A 19215-nucleotide genomic window follows, 5' to 3' on the forward strand; every position below is an offset into this window, starting at 1 on the left:
TATATATATATATATATATATATATACATATACATATGTATATACATATATATATCATCATCATCATCATCATTAACCTGAGTCAGTACACTAAAGAATGTAGGCCTCTCCCAGTCCTTTCCAACTTTGTCTTGTGTTTCTTGTTTCCAGTCTTGGTCCTCAAATTTTGTTATTTTGTCATGCCACCTTGTCACCGGTATGGCCCATGGTCTCTTTATATTATTTATAACCCAGTCTGTTACTTTCTTTGTCCATCTGTTGGCCTGTCTCTGATATATATATGACCTGCTCATGGCCATTTTTCTTTTTGATGCTCCCAAGTATACCTTCCACTTTTGTCTGTTCCCTGACCCACATTGCCCTCCTATGATCTCTTAGGCTAATTCCCAGCATCATCCTCTTCATCCCTTTCTGGGCATTTATTTGTTTCCTCTAGTAATTTGGTTCTTGTCCATGTTTCTGTATATATATATATATATATATATATATATATATATATATATATATATATATATATATATATATATATATATATATATATATATATATATATATATATATATTTTATATATATATATATATATATATATATTATATGTGTATGTATATGTATACATACATACATACATGCATACATACATACATACATATATGTTTCAGTAAGAAATTGTTCTTATTTATTTTTTTAAATAATGACATTTACGCCCATCTATTAAAAGTTGATGATTACTAATGCTGAATTCAGTTGGACAAAAAAAATCAAGATTGATTTCTTTCATACTACTTTTAGTTTGGCATAATTTCACTTACCACAGCCATGCAGTACAAGGTAAAATTTGCCTGTAATGGATAGAATGACTGAAAATTTAACACTTCATCTATGGTACTACATTAGCAAGTTGATAGTAAGTCAGTTGTTCAACACATTATACTTTGATATACATTTACAGCAAAATATAATGGCACTATAATCATCAAAGAGAAAAACAGCACTCAGTAATACTTGAAATAATCTGTGTAGGCAAAAAATAACATCTGAAATGGAGAAAATAGTTTGCGACAAATGCTGTGCGATGTGTAAGTTCATGGCAATCAGGTGAGGGTCTGGGGCGGAACCCCCCAATATATTAATATGGCAGTTGGATGGGGGTCTGAGGGCGAAGCCCCTGGGGTAGTAAGGTGTTGGTTCATATGGTGATATATATATTTCCCAGAAATGGCTTGAATTAAGAAGGATGCTGCCAATTTGTAAACATTACAAGATTAATCTTTACAGTATGGATGCACTAAGCTAGGAAAAATTGAATTCTTGCAGAGGACTAAAAACTGCAGTTGCCCGCCAGTACAAGAAATACTCCACAAACATGAAAGGTGATGCCATAAATATTGGAAAATCTTCACAGTAAGCACTGCTCACAGTGCTCCCAAGTTTCAGCTCTATCTTGTTGTACATACTGAGGTGAAGATAATGTTTGCTAGGGGGCTGTTAGGGGTCAGAGCCTTCAGTCCTCCTCTTCGGCAGTCTCCCAGTCATGAAAAATTAGATTGTTGTTGAATAAATTTTGTGAAGAAGAATTGGGGACTTAGTGTCTGGTGAGTGAGTCAGTACTGTAAGGAATTACCCAATACAAATGCTTATATATATATATATATATATATATATATATATATAGTATATATATATATAATATAATATATATATATATATATATATATTATATATAAATATATATAGATATACTATATATAATATATATATATTATAAAATATATATATATATACATATATATATTATATATATACATATATATATATATATATATATATACATATATATATATTAATATATATATATATATATATAAATATATATATTTTTAAATATTTTAAAAAAATATATATCAAAATAAAATATAATATAATAAAAAAATATTTAATAACAATACTTTTTTTTTTAAAAAAAAATTATATATATATTATATAAAAAATATATAAAAATTATAAAATAATAGAAAAACTATATATTATATATTTTAAAATAAAATAAAATATATAAAATTTTTATATATTTTTTTATAAAATTTTATTTTTTTTTATATTATAAATTTTTTTTTATATATATAATAATTATATATATTTTAAAAATTATATTATATAAAAAAAATTTAACATATTATTTTATATAAAAAATTTAATAATTAATATTATAATATAAAATTATATATATATATATATATAATATATAAATATATATATATCCCAACACACACATATACATATATATAATTTGATGGAAAACAGCAAGAGATTCATGCAGATTACAGTGTGGATAATGATTGCAAGATTGCGTGGCAGTGTGAAAATCAAATATTACTTTTAAATTTTATTCACAACCAGATATATTCGTGGAGCGATTTAGTCCCTGAGAACTACTGAACAACCTAGTAACTATAAATCACCGCTCGAGGTTCTAAATAATATACTGATGGCATTCAGTTCTGCCAATAATAGGTATTACCAATATCAGCGATATAGTACTTTTTTCTTTTTACTTTCGTTGAATACCAAATATTTTTCTTCTTGCAGGCTGAACGCACACTTGTGTTTACATTTTACAATCAGCTGATTTTCGTTCACATCTGCTGATCATAAATGGAGGGATTGTAACTATAAGCTATTGATTTCTTTATTCATCTTTCTGTAATCTAGTCGTGAATACAATTTATGTGCAAATGTTTTGTATGCACTAAACTCAAAATAGTGCAAAAAGTATATAAAGCACACAGAAGTATATACGTATTTTGTTTCTGCACAAGCTTTCTTTTTTTGTAGTGTCTATTATAACAGTTAATTAAATAAATAAGTGAATTTATGTATTATATTGCAAAAATATATTAGAATAGTTCTTGTTAAATTTTTAAATAGGGTAAGTGCAAACAGAATGCTGTGTCGGATGTGAAGTAGCAACACGTGTGACGGTAAGTGTAAACATAACAGCATCATTCTGCCTCTATTTTCGTTCACTTAATTACTGGTAAAGGAGGCAAAATTCACGAAACATAAGATCCTTTCGGGAATTCTCCGCGATTGCTATGGAAAACTTTGAAAACTAAATTTTTCGTCGTAAACTCTAATACCAGTTATCTATTTACTTCCACTTCGAACTTGCTGCTCAAATTTTAACTAGACATTCTATATTTTGCGAATTTCACAGTATCTTCACCATGCTAGCTAACAGAATTTCGTAGAAATCATAATATGAATGGTACTTATGAAAATTCAGTCCGCATCTGAAAAGTTCACCTATTGTGGGGTTAGTCACTGCAATGCAACATTAGCGACGTACATGATCCTGTGCACGAGAACGGCATGTACTATTATCAGAAAATGGTAGGGTTAGGTGATGAGGTATTTATGTATTTTTGTCAATGTAAAGACTCTGTGACCCTTCGAAACTCTGCTCTGTTTCAGCTAAGAGATGAGTAGGAGCCCATCCATACCAGACACGAGGGGTTTTGAGATTTGAACTGGCTCTAGAGCTATGAAAGCATTTCATTAATAATAATATTAATTTTGGTATCACTGGGATGTTTATGAAGAGTACAGAAATGTAGTTTAGTCCCTTGGTGACATATAATTTCATATAAAATTTTTGCTAAAATCTTTTACATGTGCTTTTACAAACATACCACAGTGAGGTGTAGCACTTAATTTCAAGCTAAATTGGCTCCATTTCAGTGTAATTAAGTTTAGTGATTCTGTGACCCAGTGTATGTCAACTGTTGAATGGTGGAGGTCACATTCAAATGGATAGTGATAGTGATATAATTTCAGCAGCACAACAACTACTGTCTGCAGTGGCATCTTCATCAGGGGTTGAAAGATTTTTTTCAAGCTATGGTATAGTTCATTCAAAACTAAGAAACCGGCTGATGATAGAAAGAGCAGCATACATATACATACATACATACATACATACATACATACATACATACATACATACATACATACATACATACATACATACATACATACATAGTACATACATACATGCAAAAGCATACATGACATATATACATAATACATACATATTAATCATGATATATATATATATATATATATATATATATATATATATATATATATATATATATATATATATATATATATATATTATACACATACATATACACATATGCACATGCACACATACACTAGTTCCTGAAGGAATTAGTGATTGAGTGATCATGCCATATATCTGTATCTGTTTCATTCAACCAGATTTTTTTTTCTTTGCAGACTTAAAAATAACAATAAAATGGGGAAGAAAAAGGCAGGAGCAAGTGCCGAGAGCCTTGCATCAACTCCCATCAATTTTGCTCCTGAGTTTGATGGTCTTTTAGGGTTTGAAGAAATCAAATCTTGTACATTATTGAAATTTGACAAGAGGAAAGGCAGATTAAAGAGGGAAGTGTGGAAAAATGGTAAAATTGTGAGAGAGGTAAGCAGTGATTCACATAAGCTATTTTTATTGTAATCATTACTATTATTATTATTGAAAATGTTATTTTATTATGATGATTATGATGTTTTGAGGAGGAGGAGGAGGACATTATTATTATTATTGCTGTTATTCTTGTAATTGTTGTTGTTATTGTTCTCTATTTTTTAACATCATCATATCTGTTATTATTAATTCATTATTATTGATTCAGAATTAGCTACATTCTTATTGGTATTTGTTGTTCTAACCGATAATAGTATTGTTGTTAGATGTTGATAATTACTCTATATTTGTTACTATCATTGCAACTGTTACTTTCAGTGTTTAATATTATTAGACTTAATAGCTTAACTCTTTTAATGCTCTATATGCAGAAGAAGCAGAAGAAAAAGAAGGAACAAGCCACTGCAAAGCAGATTACAGAGGTTTCTGAAAAAAATAAGACAGAGAAAAGTGAAGATGCTTCTGAAAAGAAGAAAGTGAAGAAGAAAAAAAAGAAAAAGGGCATCAAAGCAAATACCAATATTGTGGAGAAACTTGACTTGGATGCAGCAGAAGCAGTTGGTGCTAATAGTGAAAATCACATTGACAACAAGTTAGAAACTCCAGCAAACTTGGAAGAGATAGGAAGTCAGTCAAAGGAAGGTGATGTCAAGAAGACATCTGGGAAAAAGAGAAAAAAGAAGGGTAGATCGGCTCCAGCAAACACTAAGAAGACACGCTATGACAAAGCCAGTTACCATGGCACTAACCAAACAGAGGAGAAGGAGGTTGACATATCCTCCTGGCTGAGTATTTACACCCCAGAGCCTGTGACAGATGCCATTGCAAAACTAGGATTTTCGGAGCCAACAGAGATTCAAGTAAGGACTTCTTGTTCATTATTTTATTTTAGGTGGTGAATTATTATGCCCCTTTCATTTATTTATTTATTTATTGAAATCTTCATCTCTATCAAACTTTTTTTTCTTCACAGAAACTTACTATTCCACCAGCAATTAAAGGTCGCATGGATATTATTGGAGCTGCAGAAACAGGCAGTGGAAAGACTCTTGCCTTTGGAATACCTATCATTCATGGAATCTTGCTTGACAAAGAGCGTGAAGGCTGATGGTAACGACAGTGGCTTGGAGAGTAGTGACGATGAGGAGGGAGTAGAGTATGGAGAATTGTCAGGCATGAATCATGGAAATGTTTAAAGAAATTGAAAACAAAGAAGAGAATGTAATGGATGAGACAGAGATAGAAGGTTTTGATGTTCCCATTGGGGAGAATGCCATTGAAGTGTTAGATCCTTCAAGCTTTGACTTTGAGGGCAATGACATGGAAGATAGGGAGAAGGAAGGGGAACTAAAGGATGAGATTGAGGATGAAGATGAGGATGAGGATGAAGATGAGGATGAGGATGAAGATGAGGATGAAGATGAGGCTGATGATGATGAAGACGACATTGAAGACAATGTTTCAGTAGATGAAGAGGATGTTGAGGTTTTAGATCCTTCTGCCTTATATTTAAATGGAGAAGACTTGGAAGATAGTGAGGAAGAGGGTGTACCTGAAGAATTAGATTCTGAAAGTGAGGAGGAAATACAGGAACCATTTGAGTTACCAGATGAAGTAGAATCTGATGAAAATGATTGTGAAATTGGAGCAGATGGTTGGGAAGACGATATACCAGTAGAAGATGAGGAGATGGGAAATCAAGGTTTTGGTTGTGTTAGGGTTATTAAAGATGTTAAATTTGACTTTCTGAATGAGGACAAGGTTCAGAAATATCCTCGGAGGAAGCTCCGTGCTCTTATCATTACGCCCACAAGAGAACTTGCAGTTCAGGTGAGATTCTGTGTAAATATAGAAATATCTTCAGAATGAATATACCTAAGGAGATGCCTTTTATTGCTTCTGTTAATATATCCTACACAAATTAGATTTGCATAAAGACTGAAAACTTTTGTTTTTTTTCTTTCCAGATAAACAGTCACCTTTTAGCAGTGCTAGTCAACACAGATATCAAGACAGCAGTGGTTGTAGGTGGCATGTCATCTCAGAAGCAGGAACGCGTCTTGGCTCGTGGACCAGATATTGTTATAGGCACCCCAGGACGCTTGTGGGAGCTCTTGCAACAGGGCAACCATCACCTCTGTCAGCTCCCATATATTAGGTAAGAAGGTAGCCTTTCCTGAGGATGATCAAGAAGTTTTGTTTTTTATACCCTGGACTACAAACACCCATGAAAAGAACAATCATAACGCTTCCAGATGGTGTGGCTCAGTATTTCTTTAAAGGGAGGAGACAGAATTTGTAAGGATAAGTAGAAGTCTCCCTGGCCCAGCAACCCTTCTAAGCTGGTACCAGTACTCCAGGGAGGTTCCCCAGGTTACCAGGGACCAGGCAGGCATCTACCTAACTGACTTAATAAAATACAGAAAACTCAAATCTACTGCAGTCATAACAAATGGGCATCATCCCATTTAAGAGGTCATAGAAAATTACTACTACTACTACTACTACTACTACTACTACTACTACTACTACTACTACTACTACTACTACTACTACTACTACTACTACTACTACTACCTACTACTACTACCTACTACTACTACTACTACTACTACCTACTACTACTACTACTACTACTACTACTACTACTACTACTACTACTACTACTACTACTACTACTACTAACTTCTTTTAATGCTACTACTTCTTTTAATGCTACTGCAATAATTATCAAATATATTTTTTTGTATCATTAATATTATTATTGTTTTTTTTAAGTTAATATTAATATTATTATCATCATTATTGCTATTGTTATTGTTATTATATATATATATATTTTTTTTTTATTATCATCATCATTATCATTATTAGTATTAGTATTGCATTATTAGAGTAATATTATTATCATTATCATTACCTGTACCATTAGCAATATGACTATTATTTTCATTACCATTATCATTTTGAATTATCTATTGTTATTGTTACTATCATCATCATCATTGTCATCATTTTTTTTGTTAAATACTCCAAAGGTGGTGAAGAAAAGGGATACTGAAATTGTGTTTTGATTCAGCTTCTAAGAAGTGATTACATACTGCAAGAGAATCCCTCTCTTTCTCTCTCTCTGTCTCTTTCTTTCTTTCTTTCTCTCACAAGTAAGGGAAATAATGTTCTTTGCTGTTAAACAGGTACCTGGCTATTGACGAGACGGACCGCATGGTGGAGCGTGGCCACTTTCAGGAGTTAACCAAACTGTTGGAAGTGATTAACAGCGAGGAGTCAGCCAAGGAAAAGCGGCAGACTTTTGTGTTCTCAGCCACACTGACAATGATCCATGCACTTCCAAAGCGAATGAATTTCAAGAAAAAGGTATAGCATGGCTTCACCTCATTTGATCAGAGCTAACACTTTTTTTCTGCGCTATCTTTTTTTGTATGTGTATATCATATTTTTGTTATTTACTACATATTCTTTCCTCCTTTCTGATTTTTTGTAATTGGATTGTCTGTTATTGTATTAAGAGCTAAAACCAAAAAGTCATTTAGGACAAGATGTTCATAACAAAAGGAGATATTTCATTCTCCGTTTTTATGTCAGACATGAGGCAGTGTAGCAATTAGGGAAGGTAAGCAAGTTGAAGTAGAATTTGCAACATGGTAAAATAGAACTTACCTTGTTTTGAAGCAAGATCAGCGATGGCACTTGCTAATGATATCACTGGTTATGAAAAAAAAATATTTAAGACAGAGCCCTACAAACAGTATAATCAAAGTGCATGTAAAATTTACAGTTGAATGAGACTTGTAATTAACCAGTCACAAAGTACATATTATTTTTACACAAATAAACACGCACATACATAAGGTACCTTTCAGTGCTGATACTAATTGTCAGATTCAAAATTGCTTAATAAATCTTTAATGTTTCAGGTAGTTCAAATGACATCTGAAATAAAGATTGAAAATTTGGTGAGGATGATCGGCATCAAGAAAAATCGGAAGGTTGTTGATGTTACTCGGAAATTTGGTACAGCAGAGAGTCTAACTGAAGCCAAAATCTTCTGTGACAAGGTACACACACACACATATATATATATATATATATATATATATATATATATATATATATATATATATATATATATATATATATATATATATATATATATACACATATATATATATATTATAAACTTATTCACAGGATGGCAAACAAGATGAAATAGGTTACAGATAAAAGTTACTAATTATGTAGTTTTGACTTATCTGCTTGTTTTATAATTGGGAGTAACAACAGTTTTGAGTTGGAAACCATTGGTGAAAGAGTAGAGTACATTATTTGTTTACATATTTATCTCTATATAGACATGTATAGTTACAAATATTTTTTAATATTTTGTGAGGTTTTGATTTAAATTTTGTTTGCCAGACTTGTCTGATGCATTCTTTTAGTTTTGAAGAATACTTCAGTTATTTGCATTACTACAAAAAAGTTCACAGCTTACATAATGTATCTTATGTCAGTTATAGTGATTGAGTATGATTGTAATGCAATCCTGTTGTTTTTGTGAATTTTGTTACATGTAGGTGGCTCCACATGTACTCAGCCACCAAGGTGTCTATCAGTAGGCCCTAGTGACCACACCTGATTTCCCCATTCCTTGAATTTTCAGGAAAATTATTTTTCTTTCTAATACTGTTGATATTGATATTGTTATTATTCTTATTGATATTATGATTATTAAATTGCTATTGAAATATTAATAACATTAAAGACAAGAAACTAATACAAATGAATCTTTCATTAAATCAAGGAACAGGTGAGATAGGTAACACTTATAACTAACTCCTTGATGACAAAGCATTTGTAGAGCCATCTATGCATAAAGACAGTAGATGAACTTTTATTACAGTGGGCATGGAATTATATTTTTGCCATCCATGCTAAGAGTAAGAGGAAATTAAGAGGTAATTCTTAGTCAAGTTTTTAGCCTGTGACTAAGTATCAAGATTGTCGTAAGATTTTATGTGGTTCAACTACATTCTGCAGTCACACGAAACAGCATGGGAGAGTTTCACACATTGCATTTTTTTTGCAAATTTTTGCAAAGTTGAATGAAAACTTTTTTTTTTTAATTTGCAAATGAAAACCAGAGGAATAGAAATGCATAGTAAACAACAGAAATTTTAGAACAAGTACTGTGGGCTCACAAACAGCTGTTCAAATATAGCACTCGCTTATTTAGTTTACTCAGTCTTAGGCCCTAACTATTTTCGAAAACAGTTTTTATTTTTACGACTGTATTTATTATTAATGACACTGTATTAGGAATAATGATGATAATGTTAATGATCAGACTAATAGTAATAAAACAATTTCTTTCTTCTGTAGTACACTACGTGTATTCATATTGCATATTTTTGAGGCCAAGTTATTTTAAGTGACCATACAAAGAAGCAGGGTTATCCCCCCAAAATGTTTTTCTTTTTGTATTTTACACATATTGTGTATGTTATAGCCTGCCAAACATTTTCTGTGAGAGAGTATGAAAAAAATTACATATTCTAGAAAATGCTGTAGAAATTTTATTTTGTTTTTAAAGACTTCTTTAAAGTTTTGCAGCAGGAGGTATTCAAAAAGAAAAGAGGAAGAAAATATTGCTGTTTAATTGGTTAAGGGGAACGGCCTGTTGGTGGAATGGGTTGAAAAAATATCACCTTCTGGGGGGGGGGGGAGTTCTTGGCAGATCTACTGCATCTGACAACACTGATGAAGTTTTACACTTGTATATTATTATTATTATTATTATTATTGTTATTATTATTATTATTATTTTCATTTTTGTTATGATTAAATTATGATAATAATAATTACTATTTTCATTATTGTTGTTATTATCATCATTATTATTATTACTATTATTATTATTACTATTAATATTATTATTATTATTATTATTATTATTATTATTATTATTAAATTTTGTCCTGATTTTCACAGTGGCTACTTATTAAAAAGGTGTCATCTAATTATCAATGTCTGGCAGAATCACAAGGAGCTATACATCTCATTTGTATCTGTCTTGACACCTGTATCCATGGCTGTAGTAAGAAAAGGATAGATTGCAATATGCACTGTAAAGTATTTTGAGATGAACAAGTGAAACATGGGTAAAGCTCCAGGGTGGAGCTAGGTGGGTGGGAGTGAGTAATGTGTAGTAAACTATATTTCTTTTACATTTTTAGATAGAAATTTGCATCTGCTCATGTGCTTATTAACACTGGGCATGAAAAAAAATCACAATTAGTGATTTTCAAATCATATCTACCACCTTTTTTTCTCTTAACTTTATTACAGAACATTTTTAGTTATGATGATTGCATTAGTATTTCTTTAGTTATAGAACTATTCAAAACTGTGGTAAATCAGTTTTGTTCCCCCCCTCCCTTCCAGGGACAGGTACCCTCAAGCAACACTGTGTATTTTTATAGTTAAAAAAATATCTAACCATTGTGCCTTTTAACCATTTTATTCTTTCCATTTTGAATCATAAAAAAAAAAAAAAAAAAAAAAATCTTTTAGAAATATCTTATTCATTATCTATATTCTTATTCATTAATCTGTTGCATGAATTCTAATGTTTCAGGAAGAGAAGGATTACTATCTCTATTACCTCCTCAAGCAATATCCAGGACGTACCCTAGTCTTCTGCAACAGCATTGACTGTGTACGAAGGCTTAATAATCTCTTCAACATTCTTCAGTGTCATCCACAGGTACATATTAGGGTGTCAGATTAAACTTTATCTGTAAGTTTTCTTGTAAAAGATGGGAGAATTATGGTGGAAACAAAGTTGCTGCATTTGAAAATATATATTTGATATGTTCAGGCATTTTAAATCATGTTATTTAAAAATATATATATTCTGATATATTCTGAAATATTGAGGGAACATCCTTTATTCTTATCATATGAAGTTATTTTCAAGTCAAGAAAAGGCAGGGAAATTAGTGTCAGTGACAATTACAATTCATGATATAAATGTAAATCTGAAGTTTACCAGCTTTACTCTGGAACTAGGGGTGTTTGGCCAGCCCAAGGCACTCTATTAGGAGAACCAGATGAGTCAGATGTATTCTAGTCTTTGCACAATTTTTTTTTTTTTTTTTTTTTTTTTTTTTTTTTTACTTAGCCCAGGTGACTGTATTTCTAACAGAAATGGGATTGCAGGTTAACCAAAGGCAGCACAGGGATCAGGGCTGAATCGGACAAGTGCTTTATGTTTCAATAACAAGTTATGCATTCCATGCAACTTTACTTTATTATTATTATTTTTATTATTATTAACATCAAAACACTACTTGCATATTGTTTGCAAAGTAAAGATATATCAAAATAACTGCTTTTTCAGCCCCTTCATGCTTCAATGCCGCAAAAACAAAGGTTAAAAAGTCTTGAAAGATTTTCATCAAATCCTCGGGCTCTCCTGCTGGCTACTGATGTTGCTGCACGTGGATTAGATATTCCCAATATTCAGCATGTAATTCATTATCAAGTTCCAAGGACAGCAGAGGTGAGAAATGCACTGTAGCTTTTCAGTGAAACCTTTTATGAGTTCTAGAAGTGAGAATTTTTGTTAGTAGAAGAGATATGTAATTTTCTAAGAGTATGATTTATGTGATTTTAAAGTGAAGTTTCTTTAAATACAGTGCTGGTGTTTTAATAACTTTTGCAATTCTTGAACACAGACATATGTGCATCGCAGTGGACGCACAGCCCGTGCAGCACAGGAGGGATTGAGTATACTCTTTATTGATTCAAGTGAAATAAGCAAGTATCACCAGCTGTGCAGAACACTCAACAGAGAGACTGAGCTGCCTCCTTTCCCCACTGATATATGCATCATGAAGCAGGTCAAAGAGAGGGTCAACTTTGCTCGCAATTTGGAGAAAAGGGAACACATTACTCGTAAGCAGAATGTTGAGGAAGACTGGTGGAAGAAGATGGCAAAGGAAGCAATGTTAGATCTTGATGAGTAAGTATAGCTGCATTTATTTTAATGCAATAAAAAAAAAATAGTCCATGTTCATATTTTTATATTTCTTATAATTTTTGTTTGGTGGATTGTTTATATATTTGTGATATTAGACTAGATTGTGAGAAAGAACATGCAGATGCTTCAAAGGCATTTTGTTGTAATACATATTTCAAGTATTAGAGAACATTTTCTAAAGGCATCTGTTGGTTTACAAAGACTGTTTAATAAAAACAAAATTGTCCTGTTAGCTTTCCTTTACTTAATATCTGTTTTTTGTGTTTCTGTCCCAGAGAGGAATATGATGAGGATTTTGATAGAGAGAAGAAAATGAAGACAGCCCAAAATAAAAGAGAAATCAACGCAATGAGAGCACAGATGATGCAAATGCTGAAAAAACCTCTGTTATCCTCCAACTTCTCGAGCAGATACCCAACTCAGTCGGGATCCCTTGTGAATCCGTTCCAAAGTGCCCAAGATTTAGAAAACTCGGTTGGATCCGTCATCGCGAACAACAAAGCCATAAACCATGTGAAGAAAGAATCAAAAGATTTCTCAAAGCTTGTGAAAACTGTTAAGATAAAACCTCCACTATCTAGAACTAGTAAGAAGAAGATGAAAGGATTTGAGAAGAGGAAATTTAGACGGGAGCAAGAGAAGAAGAGGTTTTTGAAAGAAAGAGAGGCAGAAAGAAGAGGAGAAATGTAGAATTCTTGAAGTATATTTTGCTTCCTATTGTTGACATACTTAAGTATAAGGCTTTTATTTTACCCTCTTTAATTTTTTAATATTAATATGTACGTCATGTTTACTTAATATAAGTAAACTTCAACATAAATATTATTGGTTATACCTTCAGTTGAAAATAGTGACAGAAAAGATAAATATATACAGAAACTATTTGAATAAGACTTCATTGGTAACTACAGTGGACTTGGTTGATAGAGCGAGATGCAAAACTGTGAGTGTATATATGTACACCTTTTTAACAAATAAGCCAAATCTACAACTGTTAAATTGAGCCTGAAAGAGTAAACAGCTGTATTCCTCCTCCTGTCCACTTCCTAAGGTGTAAGAGCCAAGCTGAAAGGATGAAAGGCTGACTTTGTGTCCTAAACAGCCTAGGCACAGGATTCCTTTGGTCACTTGTTTAGCCCATACTTTCCACATTTCAGTTTCACTATGGCTAACAATGAAGATTTTGTACTCTACTGCATCTTCTGCACAATCTTCATTTTTCTACCCTTTCTGTCCTAATTACTGTTGTTTATCATTATTGTCCTCCTCCCCACAGTACTGCCTCACTCACCACCACTCCCTCTTCCTCCTGTCCTCGTCCCTCTACTTCTTCCACCTCTGCAAACCTTTTGAGCACTATTTTTTCTCAGCTCAGTATGATAGATTTTTTGTGATTCTTCCTTACTCTAACAATACCCTGGTATTCCAACAATATTTTCAAAAAGAAGTAAGTAAAAAAATTTTCTGCAGCCATTCCGAGTCCCAAAGTCATGCATTGTCTCCTCTTACTGATGTCGCTGGCAAACCTATTCCTACCCAGCCTCACTCCTCCCTTAATATTTATACTGGCTTGTTGCCCTGTCTACAACAAGGATTGGTCATACTGCAAAAACCACTTGCTTGCCTATTTTATTCACTCTGATTCAGCAGCAGCACACTGTAACCCTATACCCCCTATAAGTCCTACCACTAATATTGCCAAGTACGCCTTTCATAGACAAGACCTCCCGCATGAAGTTTATATTAGTGAATCGTCCTTCCCTGTCAGACTACATCATCCCCTTCTCCGTTAATGTCAGAAATGTTAGCGTTTTGGCCACTCTGTTAAGTACTGTCACTCCACAACCACTGCTTTCTATGTGCCCAACCTGGTCGTGAACATTCTAATTGCTCTGCACAATCTCGCACGCGTGCCAATTGTAGTGGCTGCCATAATGTATTTTATAGGAGCTGCCCTGCCTACAAGTTTGAGTTTCAGCAGTGCTCAGATTCAGACATGAATCATGCCGATAAGGTTTTTCACTCGCTACCTATTCCATTGCTGTTCTTCACTCCGCTCCTCTCCTATCTTCCCAAGATGTCTTGGCATCTCCCCAGTACTTCTTTTCCCTTCCCCTAACCAACTGCCTCTATTCCCTCTCTCTCACAGAAAAATTCTTTTGCCATTATACAACCAGATACTCTAATCTCTACCAATTCCCTGATCTCATCTCTAACCCCTCCTTACTTTACCTGTCGTACCAGGCAGTCTAAATGTTCCACCCCATCTCTCCTATGCTCACTTCTTCCTCTGGTTATCGGGTATCTGTCTCCTGTTCTCCTACTCATAAGAAAACCTTCGTTTCTCCGACCTCTCAACCCAACTCCCCTCCAGAAACTCATCATCCAAAGCTTCCTACAGATGACCCAAGAGAACACACCTCTCTTGCACCCTCCAATCTACTCCCATTCCCTCTACATTCAAAGTAACTGCCAACATTCATTCTCATTCTCCTCATGTCCCCCCTACACCTCTTCCTTCCACTCTCTCCCATCACCCTATCCTCCCCTTCTCCATCTGCATTACACCCCCCTTCTTTCTCAATTATCCTTTCCCTCCTCCTACATGCATAAGTGAATCCCACCTGTCACAACAGTGCCTTCCAGATTCTTTCCCTGTTCTTTCTGATACTTCACCTCCTTCCCCGTGTTCCTTTGTCTTATTCCCCGGGTTCTCCTACTTCTTCGACACCCATTTCTACCTTTATTACCCGTTCATTGCTTCATATTGGCTCTTTTACCCGGTTCCTTATACAGTGTTCCTCTTAATTACTCAGACTATAGATACCCTCCATTTGATCTAATCCCCTTAACCCCTTCCCCTTTTACTAATCCCCCATGTTACTGCATTTGCTCCCCTTCTCTACGCTTTTCACTACCATACTATATATAGTGCTCTACAACCTTTGACATTGAACTCATTTTGTTCTAATCAGCAACTTATTTTACCCGTTTCGTCACAATACTTTACCACCACAGAGATGTAGGACCTTTGATGTCTGGCACATTTATTTGTTTTAACTTTAACCATTGTCATTCATATAAAGTCTTGGACTTTGTCTATACTCTCTGTGTATATACCTTAACATATTCAACACCAAATTTCTCTTGATTATGACAATAGAGTTTTTTTTTCTTTCTTTCTTCCTTTCTTTTCTTCTTTCTTCCTTTCTTTTATTTAAGGTGCCAAGGTAAGGCAAGGTGTAAATGTTGAGTTGAACTCCATGGAAACTTACTACATGAGGACTAGCAAACAAGCAGTTATTACTTTTGCCATTTAGGGGTATATATGATTTTATTTCCATGTATGAATCAAACGGAACCTTTGTCTCTTTAGTATAATATTATTCATTGTGCTTTAAAACAGTTTATAGATGGATCCCTTTATCTCTTATTAAGCCCTGTAAACAATATCCAGAGGCTGGATGGATAGGGAGATGGTCGTCTTAGAGCGGGTAATGAAAGGGGTCTTGGCTTGTAGGTTCACTGTGAAAGGTGGATCCCCAAGTTTCCCCGGATGCTGAGGACATGGTGGAGATTATCTTAGATCCTGTGTGTTTTGTCTATTTCTCTCTCTCCCTGATTGTCTGACGAGACGTCTCCTTTTACGCCGAGGCTACCCTCGAGGCAAAATTGCTTGCTTCCGTCCGCTGGAGTGTCAGAGGTGAAAGCAGTGCGGGCACTTGTTCGCTCAAGGAAGAACTTTCTATAGGAAGGCAGCTGCTGGGAACAGATATGTAAAGCACTACCATTCAGCCTTGTTGAATATTATTCCCATCGACGCCATTATATTAAACCAAGTTTTTATATTTCCTTCATAAGATTAAAGTGGGCTATTCCCACAAGATCAACATTACCTTAAATATTGTTAATGCAAATGGTAGTGTGGCCAAAGTTTAAGGAATTCTTAGCTTATGTTGTTGATATCGAGGTCGTTATAAAAAAACAGTTCCATCTTCACTTTATTAAAACAATAAAAAGACACATTTATCTCTACCAGGCACTTTTGATGTCTAGAAATTGTAAACCTTGTGTGGTGATTTACCCTTAATTCCTGTACTTATCTGTAAAAACGATCTGGTTCTGTAACAATATGTAGTTTAATGAGTGAGTAAGTGAGGCTAAAATTCGTCGTTCGTTTGAGATTTGGGAAGATCTGGCTTCATACATATGGCCCGGCCTGTGCCAGCTATTTATGGCTATCTTATTTTATCCCCTGACACTTTATGCTCACCGTGGTGGCGGGATTACCAGCAGGCGCTCCTGCTGCCATGGTCTAAGCATGCGGCATAATATCTTTACCAGCCCGGCGGCTGTTGTGGACGAACCCTGTCTCAGGAATTGTGTGTGCTCACAATTCTGTAAGTAATGTACCAGCGTGGCGTTCGGCCAGCCACAGGGCATGCAACACCTATCTGCTTAGTCAATTGTCTCTATGATCTGCCATGCGCAATGGTAAGCTAGTCTGATTCTGTGAAGAATGACTTCGGTACCTCTATTGATTGCTTCAGAGAGTGCCAGTGGCTCATAGCCTGTGTCCTCTGAGTACCGTCTGGCCGAGGGGGAGGATCTCGTTTTCTTTCTGTGAAGCTGCAGGAGTTAGGCACGAGCTGTGGCATTACATTTCTGCCTAAAGATTTTTCGGCTCAATTTTATGATCACGGGATTTAGGGGCATACCCCTGCCAATGTCAGCTAGTCTGTCAGCAAGCTCATTCCCTCTGATGCTCATATGGCTAGGGACCCAGTTTATGATTATTCTTCGACCCTGAGCAAGAATCCTCTGTTCTATGGTAAGGACAGTGGTCAGTAGGTAGATGTCTTTGGGTGAGCTTTCTTGTCGACAGTTCTCTTTTTGCACTTTTGAAATGGTCGGAAACTTTTTTTTTTTTTTTTTGAGATATCCGGTGTCGGCTTTAGAGGGCTTCCTTCCTTTTGGGAGGTCGGGAAGTCTTTTCTCTTTTGTTCTGTCCCAAGACATGGGTGCCTGGGGGAGCAGGAACAAAGTCTGGTCGCTTTTTAGCAACCTTTTGTCGCCTGAGGGCCCCCTCCCTCCTGGCATAGCAAACCAGGCTCCAGGCATGATGCCCCTTGGCACAGTTGGCTCATGTGTCCCTTTGGCCTTCTTTGTGTGCCTTAAGGCACACCTCGGTATTGTGTGCCTTGCTACAGAGACCAAATTTAGGTTTGGCCTTGCAGCTAGCCTGATGGTGACCGTATCTTCGGCACTTAAGAGTACCAAAGTGGCTAAAGTTTTAGGCTGAAGGAGCCCCACTTACCCAGATCAAGGGTAGTGATTGAGGCTCCTTTCAGGGTCACCAGGACTTGCCTGGTTGGGCTCTTTCCTTTCGACATTCGGAAAGCCTCCACGACCCGTGGGTGTGGTGTAATCAGATCCACATCATACGAAAAGGAGAAGCCAAGTAGCACCATCTTGACTCTCCTGTCGTCGGGATTCACTGGCGAGAGAAACTTTCCTCCCATCATTATGCTTCTTGGTTTCCTGCATGAAATTCAGAGTAATTTGGTCTTTGGGCATAATAATCATTCCCTGGTCTCTGGGAACCCGGATTGACAACCGGATTTTTCTCTGCATCTTCAGTGCTCTTACCAGTTGGTAGGCATTGTCGAAGCCTTCAGGTTTAGAGGGAACCTTGAACTGTGGGAAATACCTACGGGGTCGAGACTCTCCCGCAGAGTCTGTCTCCGGCCTGGGTCGTTTCGGACCGCCCTTACGGCTTAAATTCTGGTCTGTGGTCATGGGAGCTGCAGCTGTTTCGGCTGGTTCAACTTGTGCTCCCATCTCGGTCAGGGAGGAAGTCTGAGGTCCCCTGATTTGGGTGCTGGCCTGGAGAGGCCATGGGCAAACTGTTTTTGGCTGATGGCATGTCCATTTTAGCAGCAGGTCTCACAGAGTCAACCTGTGCTTTGAATTTTCTCTTGCCACTAGAAGCCATGTATGGCTTCAAAGTGACTGCTGTGGTCTGGGCCTTGCACGGTTCGTCATCGTTATTTCTTTTTTGTGAGGGTTTTGAGGAATATTTGCCAAGTAATGAACAGTTTTTTCATCCTTTCACGCCCCCACCCATCACGGAGTCCAACAAGGGGAAGCTATATGTTAGAACTAATGTCTGACATCCACAGGGGTGGAGAGAGGATATACGCAGCCAATGCCCGTTGTACCGCCACTCACGGGACCAGTGTGAGTGCTAACGGTGAGATTGACTGCTTGACCCTAGCCTCCTGAAGGAGACCAGCCTATTGACCTGACCAGGCCCCGATCAGGCCACCCGTCTTGCTGGAATAAGGGACCAAAGAGGCGTGTTGCTAGCTGCAGGGCGTACTCATGCACGGCATCATTCAACCTCCAGGACTCCTGTCTCCACAGTGCACAAGGATACCACGCACGGCAAACACGTGGGTAGGCGTGAACCCCTAGGGAGAGACCAGAGGCATCATTGTTTGAAACCATTCCTCCTCCAGTGAAACAGCCACCCAAAGACTGCATCATCTCAGAGAGGGAGTTTTGGTTATGCATCTCCAAGAGGAGGTTCCAATGGCAGGACCAGGAGTGAGGCTAAAGGTCATACACCCCCGTATGTAGACGTTT

General features: G+C 35.8%; 2 protein-coding genes across 4 annotated transcripts in view; one reads left to right on the plus strand and one right to left on the minus strand.

Annotated features, from left to right (window-relative positions):
* The window catches only part of LOC119571384 (rRNA methyltransferase 2, mitochondrial-like), a 5555-nt gene extending 2919 nt beyond the window's left edge, over positions 1-2636 (minus strand). Inside the window, exon 1 of one of the 3 annotated variants that reach the window (XM_037918722.1) lies at positions 2540-2636. The gene's annotated coding sequence lies outside the window, so the exon portion shown is untranslated. Of the gene's footprint in view, positions 1-1455; positions 1589-2519 lie in introns of those variants that run through there. The other 2 variants (XM_037918716.1, XM_037918727.1) reach the window with 2 other exon arrangements.
* A 321-nt stretch (positions 2637-2957) lies between these two features.
* Positions 2958-13303, plus strand: LOC119571371 (ATP-dependent RNA helicase DDX24-like). The gene is given in 13 exon segments (XM_037918712.1): positions 2958-2979; positions 4301-4502; positions 4880-5368; positions 5482-5610; positions 5612-5701; positions 5703-6338; positions 6476-6666; positions 7703-7883; positions 8444-8584; positions 11161-11289; positions 11926-12087; positions 12263-12549; positions 12843-13303. Coding segments are annotated over 12 exon segments (3033 nt in total). The 5' UTR covers positions 2958-2979; positions 4301-4319; the 3' UTR covers positions 13258-13303.
* The last annotated feature ends 5912 nt before the right edge of the window (positions 13304-19215 follow it).

This window comes from Penaeus monodon, chromosome 4 (assembly GCF_015228065.2).
Source record: "Penaeus monodon isolate SGIC_2016 chromosome 4, NSTDA_Pmon_1, whole genome shotgun sequence".
Taxonomy (NCBI): Eukaryota; Metazoa; Arthropoda; class Malacostraca; order Decapoda; family Penaeidae; genus Penaeus; species Penaeus monodon.